The sequence below is a fragment of the Azolla caroliniana genome, unplaced genomic scaffold (genome assembly GCF_043228905.1).
Source record: "Azolla caroliniana isolate FFs.n. ecotype wild unplaced genomic scaffold, voAzoCaro1.0.p SCAF_3, whole genome shotgun sequence".
In the NCBI taxonomy this organism is placed as follows: Eukaryota; Viridiplantae; Streptophyta; class Polypodiopsida; order Salviniales; family Salviniaceae; genus Azolla; species Azolla caroliniana.
Genome location: NW_028230438.1, coordinates 14,461,397 through 14,470,390, shown reverse-complemented (window position 1 = coordinate 14,470,390; position 8,994 = coordinate 14,461,397). Strand labels below are relative to the sequence as shown.

Sequence of the window (8,994 nt, the reverse complement as noted above, 5' to 3'; positions counted from 1 at the left end):
AATAGTAGTATCTACTATGAAAGAATGGTCTTGCAATCATCTGTTAAAAATGTATCATAAAAACAAACTCATAAAACTTTGGGCGACACAAAAAACTAATTTATGAAGGCTCATTAGAAAAACTATACTAGCCCTTTTCTAATTAAATTAAATAGAATACTTGATCCTCTCCTAGGTGGTTGTGGTTAGCCGGATATGCTATTGATGAAGGGTTCTACTACTGAGGTGGGCAACTACCATCCTTGATTCTACCACCATGCCTACCTCTCCTTCTGACCTCTAGCATGTTTGTATATGGTAATTACATTGATTCGTATAGTGACACAAGTGTTGCACTATCTCTTTTTTGTTTTTTGTTTAATGATCTAGACACACCATTGGAACTTGACTGGCTCAATAGAGTTTCAATTCACTATTATGAGAAATCATCAACTTCTTGAAGGGAGAAATTAAATTAGCTTCATTAATAAAGAATGATGTGTTCTTTTCTTTTCTTCATTCAATGAGAGGCATATCCTCATAACTTAAATCAAACTTATTTCCTTATGTCCATGGTTCCTTACACACATGTAAGAGTTCATCCCATTTAACATGAACTACTCCCTCTTACTTGTAACTTTTTCTTGATGATAATATATTTAAAAGGTTGCCATTATATACTACAAAACTTGGTATAGAACATACATTTTACAAACCCCGTAAACTTTGTGGACAAGGCATAAGGCATGCCACTAATTGTTGAGAGAGTAAGGAGTTTTAGCTTAGGTATTCCCTCTCCCTTCCCAATGATACGATCCATTCCCTTCGTAGTCCGCATTCAATTTTAAAAGGAGAACATGATAGATCACCCAATCGGCAGATAAACTAGTTATAGTCTGGCCCACAGCTACCACTATCTATAGATGATGAGTTTAGGGTCACAATTGGGTGGTGGTTCAAGCCTTCGGTGTGCACCACCTTTGGTACACACTTGTTCTTCACGAGAGGGATGAGTGATTGCACAACATCTGTCATAAGGGGCCGGTAATCTGCCTCAGGTTGCACACACATAGCAGCCACAGCAGCAACCTAAAGATAAGATACACACATAAAAACTCATTTGTCCGAGAACACTCATTTGACATGAAAAGTGAGAAAATGAAGGTTTCTATGCTTTACTTGTATCAACTCTTTGATAGCATATTGACCTTGCAAGACTGGATCCACCATCTCTACAAGCCTTTTCCGATCTGTTAGCCGTGGTAATGCCTGCGAAGCAACGAAATTGTCGGGCAAAAAGAAACAAAGGGAAAGGTGAAAGAATCTAATGAATCCAACTTCACTAACGCTCTAGCTCACCCATGATACAAGAACTCCTTGCCCAGGGGGTCTTTTCATATCCACAGGAACCCTACCCGTTAACAACTCTAGCAATACAACCCCATAACTATACACATCCGACTTGGTTGTCAAGTGTCCTGTCATAGCATACCTACACCACAAAATCAAATATATATGAGCTTGTCAAGACTTGAGTTAAATGACAAGAAAAGAACGAAGAAATGCATAATATGAATCGAAACTTTTACTCGGGTGCCACATATCCGTGAGTCCCTAATACTCGAGTCGAGACCAAGCCTCCCACTTTGTCAGATCCAAGTTTGGCGAGCCCAAAATCAGAAACCCGTGCGTTGAAATTCTCGTCAAGAAGTATATTGCTACTCTTGAAGTCCCGATGTATTACTGGTGGGCTTACGAATTCATGGAGGTACTCGAGGCCCCGTGCGGAGTCCAATGCGACTCTCATTCGGGTATCCCAGTTTAGATAAGGAGGGCTACCCGGTGTTCCTAGAAAAGTGTTATTTAAGAATCTTAAGCAGTTAATCAATAGTTAGAACATAATTAAGGAAACTAACCAAGGAACAATAAGAGAAAAGGACAACAGAGGTTTAAGAGTCTTATGAAATGCACAGTAGGTAGTAAGCCCTATTTATGCCAATTAACCCTAATTCTGTGTCCCCATTGCCATCCACCACCACAAGCTAATGGGCCTATCTCTAGCCTGATCGACTCCATTAACGTACCATTATGCATATCCTCATAACAAAAGGCATATATGGAACTTGTAAGTAAATATAATAATAACGAATGTTGAGAAGAGAGGGTATATATAGATAGATAGATAGATAGATAGAATACACCTAAGGATTACAAATGATTCAACCTTTGGAATAAAGATGCTCGTGCAAGCTGCCATTACACATGTAATCGTAAACAAGGAGGCGGTGAGCTTGGTCGGCACAGTAGCCGATAAGTCCGAGGAGGTGGGGAGAATGCAACATGCTAAGCATGTCCACCTATATTGTCAATGAACAAAATGAAAACAGAATCTCACATGTAGTTTCATTTCCCACACAAAAATTTGAGAGAGAAAAAAAAATCTTACAAAAATTCAAACTCTCAGACAGAACAAATTTAAAATAATTAATAAAAAATAAAAAATTCTCGAAACCTCGACTCGAAACTCGAGGTCTCCTTGTTTGCTGCTGCGGTCGAGTTGCTTGATGGCAGCCAATTTGCCATCCGATAGGATGCCTTTATATACAGACCCAAACCCGCCTCGGCCGATCACATTCCCCTCATCGAAATTATGGGTGGCCATTTGGAGTTGCTTGTATGTGAAGACCTGGGCAGCTCTGTGTTGTTGGACTATGCTACTTGTGCCTCCTAATTTTGATGTATGGACTGTAATAGAATCACTCCTATACCCTGTTCATATATATATATACACACACATTCAGAATGAAAAAAGATTAGTAGTGATACACACAAACATGTACATTCACAGAAATGCACAAACATAATATATATATATATATATATATATAGATATATATATATATATATATATATATATATAGGTAGGTAGTCTTTATTTGCTTGCTGTGTATAGGCTTCCTGTCCCCACAAAACTGGGATGACTTACTCTGTTCTGGGCCTTTCTTCTTCTTCACCTTCTGATGGAGGTAGAGGTAGTAGAGGAGAGCAGAAAGCAAGGCTGAGGCAGCAAGGGCAGCAACAATCCCCAGGAAAACCATGGAATTTATTCTGATTCCCACTTCTCCCCAACCTCCCTTGTGCTGTTCTGTCCTGTTCCTACCATAGCTGAATCCCCTGTTTCTTGTGTCTCTTATACTTGTAGGGTTCTTCTAGGATACGCTTTACTTCTTTCTTCCCTCTTCTAGAGATGAGAGATATTGAGGGGGGAGATAGGGACAGTAGGCTAGCATAAGCAAAGTACCTCCTTACTTCCCACTTCTTCTTCTTCTTCTTCATCTTCATCTTCTGCTTCTTCTTCTTTTACCTACCCTACCCCATGCCTTGCTGTTTTTTTTACCCAAAGCTGTTAACCTCCATATCTCTCTCCCAAAATCGAACCAAGGACAGGACAAGCAAAGCTCCGTGAGTGGAAAAGCCATACACAAAGACGTCTTGTCTTTCTTCACCACCCACCCTATATAGGCCTGGCCTGTCTGCTTTTTCTTGTGACACGTGTCTCTCCATGACGTGAAAGTTGAGTGAGGGCCAGGTTAAATAAACCCTAAAACCCATCCATGATTTGAAGCGAGGTGGAAAGAGTAGAAAGTTACAATTGTTTCCAGCTTTTTCCTTCTACTGCTGCTGCTGCTGCTGCTGCTGCTGTTGCTGCCTGCTAAATTTCGAGCCCTGGGTCAAACAAGAAGAAGAAGAAGAAGAAAGGAGGAGGAGGAGGAGGAGGAGGAGGTGAAAGCAGGGAAGTGAAGTGGATGGTGTTGGAGTAACTACTTGAGATTCTGTACTTTCTTTTTATCAAGCCTCATCATGGGTATAGGTTCGGAGGGGTGAAAAATTTAGAAAAAGCAGCAACCATCTATCTATCATCTTTTTAGGCATTCATTCATTTCATTCATTATCTATCTGTCTATCTGTCTATCTATCTATGTATGGATGCCGTGTTGATGGGGGGAAAAGAAGGAGGGGGGTCAAATTATGTTGGTGGTGCTGCATTGTGTTGTACTATTGTCCACCGTACCGTACTATTCTGCACCGTACTGTACTGTATTGTACTGCAGTGTGTAGGATTTTGTCGTCCCTTCCCCTCTCACATGTGGGTGAAGCAAGAGTGTGGGGGCGGAGGGATTGTCTTGTGTCTTCTACATGCACGCATGCATTGTTGGCTTTCCTCTCCTTTTGGCCCACCCATCATGTGCTTGCCCCAAGGAAATGAAGCTGTCCGTTTTTTACCATCTTATCACACACAACCTCTACATCACATCCCCCCACTTTTCCTCTTCCTCGTAGTTAGTTATGCCCCCCTTGTCTTTTTATCTCGATGACAATGTCCATGGAGTATATTCCTTCTTCACGAAATCAAATGTTCTTCATTCATTGGGTTCTCAGAGATGCATGTTTCAATACTTTGGTGACATAAGTGCTCCCCCCCCCCCCCCCTCTCTATGGCATGGGGGTTGGTTGAACTCTCGAGTATGTCATGGTATAGCATCTCTAAGTCCACTCGGAAAAAGTGTCCAAAGGTAAAAAGCTCCTTCGCGTCAAGCGACAAAAGTCATACATACATGCCCTTGATTCTTCAGTTGAATCACCATGGGCATGGGCGTGGTCTCGATGGAAGTGTACATTCATTGCATCAAACTCCAAGAATTTTATGGAAAGCAAAAAATATTAGTTCAATAGACACAAAAACAGTGGTTTTGCATGAATGTTAGACATGCATGAATGGTTGGAAAAATGGGATGCATTACTATTGCTTCATGATGCCTCATTACAGTCCTTTGTGAATGCGGATTTCCTACAATGCCAATGTGCCATGGGTTAGGAGAGATGTGGAGATTCATGCTCCACTCATGGTATGTTGCACCTAAATACAAGAACTATCTTCTTTTCTAGTGCATTAATTCATGCTAAAGCTTGACTTGTGTACCATCGATTCCACAAGGATTAGCTCACATTCAATTCAATGTGATTGGAGGCGTTGGGGCATTGACAAGATGAATCATCGATTATGCATGTTTCATCTTGAACAAGTTCATTAGTTGGATGACAGTCTACTAGAATGATCCCTCTTTCATTATAAAACAAGCTTAAGCAAACATTTCTCTCATTCCAATGTGCAATCTCAATTGTGATGTTAAATAATCAAATTCTTAAAATGGGGGCTCCCTTTCCAACTCTACACACTACATTTGGATTTGTTTCACTTTGATTCCATGGGTATATTTGATTTGTACGAATGACCTCTCTCTCTCTCTTTCTCTCCCTTTTTCGTAAATAATGGCTTTCATTACGAAAGAAAAAACACCACCATGACTAACTTACTACAAAGTATAGAACCCTTCTATCTATCTAGGGATCTAAAGACTACTACAACTCCGAACTCAATGCCACCCTACACACCAATTTAAATGGCGAATATGATGATATGTGACCTTCAGAGTTCTCTCTCTTCATGGTTGAGATTTTGTGACTTCTCTAGCACTGTAAATTGCCACAAAAGAAGTCCTTTTAACTTTAAAACATATTTTCTCACCCCAACTTGTAAATCAAAAGTGAAGGCATTCCGCATATTCCATTTGAACCATAGCCCCCAATGATCTCTCTGTCTCTCTTTCTCTAATAGGTACTATAATATATCTATCTCAAGGTGCATTGCAAAATACTTCATGATGCATGAATAGATTCCTTTGCGAATGAGACCTTTTGCAATGCTAATGTATCATGACATGGGAAAATTGTGGAGGTTCACACCTCACACATTCTACTACACATGTCGCACACCTAGATACAAAACCATGTTCTTCGCCAAACATGGAGATTCCACACATCGATACATGTTAGAGCTTATCTTGTTATCCGCCATCCAAACCATTGCTTCCATAAGACTTAGTTCACAATCACATTGATTTTGAGTGTGATCATGGGGCATAGGTAATGATCCAAGTCAACTATGCCCATATTCCCTAAACAAGGTTAGATGTTTGAGGATCACACATTCATACAATGCTTTTCCTTTTATCACATTCGACTATGCTTTCCATAGATCTTTGGCCGAAGCCAATCATTACATGAACTTCTCTCACGGTCGTATTGTCCACCATCAATTGCAACATTCATTAGTAATGTTCTTGAACATCGACATTTGCTTCTGAGTCTCAATAGTCATATGTGTCCTCCGAAGATGATAATAAAATCGATCCATCTCTTTCTATATCTTACAACGTTATAAAATGAGAAAATTCATGTCCTATTCTAGTTCCTAAACCCTGAATAGTTGTGGAGAGCATTGAGGTATCAACATCAATTTGTTTATAATGATATCATTGGCATTTACAATTCTAGTGAGAGATTGTTGTTCGTGTTCAATTGTGGCATAGCTATTACGAAACCACTATCATAGTTAATGAGCATTATGAGATAAGAGAGCTAGAACAATTGTTAACAAAGTTCTTTATGCTCCTCTTCATGTGGTTGATGAAGACAATTTATATGAGTACACCATATATTTTCTTCACTAAAACTTATAGCATCTGTAACTTTGAGACTTGGCCCGTGTAGATTCGATTACAACATGCTTTGTGAAACTCACAAAATGTTGTTCAATGGAAGATTACAACAGATGCATAACATGATCTTCAAGTTTTAGACCAACTCGATGTTGATGATTAAAATGAAGTTGAGCTTTATAAATTTATGATTAAGTAGATGTTTAAAATGACATTTAAGCTTAGCATTGATGTTAAGGCAAATCTAATGTGAACTAATTAAGTTTATCTTATTGATTAGCTTAATAAATTGAACTTACACACAAGCATTTGTATGCATGCACATACACTTACAACTACAAATACACACACTACACACATTGTAAATATACAAACACAACCAAGCATGTTACCGAGATAAAATACTTCATGGAGGATGAATATAAGACCTACAATTTCCAATATCGACGTTAGGTTAACTATTAAAAATTTTATATATAATGTTGGTTCAAACCAATAACTCTATTATTGGCTGGCATTCAAAAACTAGAAAAGCCAAAAAAGTGTACTTGATGAAGGTCACCAAAAGACATTAATCTGGCTCAAGTACATCACCTTCTTATCCAAGAGCATGCAAACTGGCAATTTCCTAAATCTTGGTTTCATAAATTGGTTTTTTAGCATAAACCAATAGCATATTCACTTTTTGGAGCCCAAGCATTGAAACTATAACATTGTCTACTATAACTCATAAGTTGTATACTATGTCATAACTCCTCAATTTACAAATTATTTACCCCTTAATCACACACACACAAACATTTGCATGCATGCATAATTATGATGAGTGTTTTCATATTTAAATGTTTGATTGCATCTATATGTGAGATTATTGCGATTTTTCCATCTTCCTTCCACCAATCCAGAGAGGAGCATAATGATTTCTCATCTTTCTTGGATGCAAGACATATAAAAATTTTACTTAGATTTCCTAGAAAAATAATCGTTTTTATTTAGTTTTATATTTTTGAGTCCTACTTTATTTTTGTGTATGAGATGCATTTTCAAGCATTAATGATACCTAAACTTCCTTTCATACAAATAAAATAAGATTTCTTTCACTTCTCCCCTAAGTGGAACTTTACTCTTTCATGCTTGGTTTGAATTTTCCACGTTTCCATTCTCAGAACCGTATTAGATAACCTTAGAGAACGTATTGAAAAGAATGAAGGGCAATTTCGGAGAGAAACCTCAAAATACTGGTTGCTATGATTTCCAAGGCTTCTAATAGCAAGTATTGTCCTCAAACTAGAAGAAAAACTTGAAATCTAGAGCTTTACCTTGGGGTCTTAACTAAGATTATGGTTTTTCTTTATATCTCATTTTGAGAATCGGTGCTAAAGGATTGACTTTCGTGAACTCTAAGCCGCTCCTTAATTATTTTACTTCATACATTTATTATGTGATAAATTCCTTCTTGTGATACATGCAAAATTGTCATCATGTTTGTCACTAGTGAATTTCTCTTTGTTTACATCATTTCTCTCAATAGCCCTTCAACAAAATGAAACTACAATGTGGGCCTTGTGAACTTTTTGCCTCAGTTTACATGTTGAGAGGATATAAAAGATTACAACACAATCCATACAAGGCAAATGAGAAAATCCAAATGAATATCTTGATTCAACAATATATATGGTAATATATTAATTCATATCACTTTCTATGTGGGCAGTGGGCACAATAGAATAACATTAACATATTATTATGAAATACCCACTAGAATAACATTAACATATTATTATGAAATGCCCACTAGAATAACATTAACATATTATTATGAATACTATCAGTGTTCATGTTCACCACCAAACAATATCTCGTAATTCTTAGCAAGTGTTACAAATTGAGTTAATGATAAGCAATATAATAAGCGAGTAAGGAAAAGAATGGATTAAGGGCGCTTAACCACATCGGTAACCCTTGAGCAAGACAAGTTGATAAAATACCACCAATGTCTCATACCATCAGATAATACCTTATGCTATACTTTGGTAGTTAAATAACAACTCCAAACAACAAAGCCCAACACCTAAAGCTCCTAGACCACCAAATGTCCTCGTCTCATAGATTCGTAGGGGTTTCTCATGATGTCGTGGAGGATTCCGGTTACTGGAGGAAAAGTTCGTTGGATGCGTGTGAATGGGGATATGCACATTCTCACATGAAAGGCCTTTGTATAAAACAAATGTAAATAAGTAGAGTATAATAACTACGAGATAGTGGGATTTGAATAAGTACTTTAATGTCCCACAAAAATAGGGGAATAAAGTTTGATTGAGGAAATCGTGGGAGAGAATTGCTGACAGAAACAACAGTCATGAATGTTGATGTAATAGACCCTCCTTGAGCTATAAAAGGAGGAGAGGAGAAACGTTTTGGGGTACCATCATTTTGGAGGGAGAAGTGTTGCCGG

At 38.0% G+C, this 8,994-nt stretch overlaps 1 protein-coding gene across 3 annotated transcripts; it reads right to left on the bottom strand.

Annotated features, from left to right (window-relative positions):
• Nucleotides 1–687: 687 nt before the first annotated feature.
• LOC147866278 (putative serine/threonine-protein kinase PBL7) lies at nucleotides 688–3,233 on the bottom strand. Of its 3 annotated transcripts, none has more exons than XM_087316652.1 (7): nucleotides 2,966–3,233; nucleotides 2,498–2,748; nucleotides 2,204–2,336; nucleotides 1,569–1,827; nucleotides 1,339–1,471; nucleotides 1,159–1,248; nucleotides 688–1,068 (listed from the first exon to the last, which is right to left on the bottom strand). In XM_087316652.1, the coding sequence occupies exons 1-7, from the start codon at nucleotides 3,075–3,077 to the stop codon at nucleotides 865–867; spliced, it is 1,182 nt and encodes a 393-aa protein (XP_087172778.1). In that variant the 5' UTR covers nucleotides 3,078–3,233; the 3' UTR covers nucleotides 688–864. The 3 variants fall into 3 exon arrangements, with proteins under 3 accessions (XP_087172778.1, XP_087172776.1, XP_087172777.1); XM_087316650.1 differs by having other exon boundaries at nucleotides 2,492–2,748; nucleotides 2,966–3,230; XM_087316651.1 differs by having other exon boundaries at nucleotides 689–1,068; nucleotides 2,492–2,741; nucleotides 2,962–3,229.
• Between the last annotated feature and the right edge of the window lie 5,761 nt (nucleotides 3,234–8,994).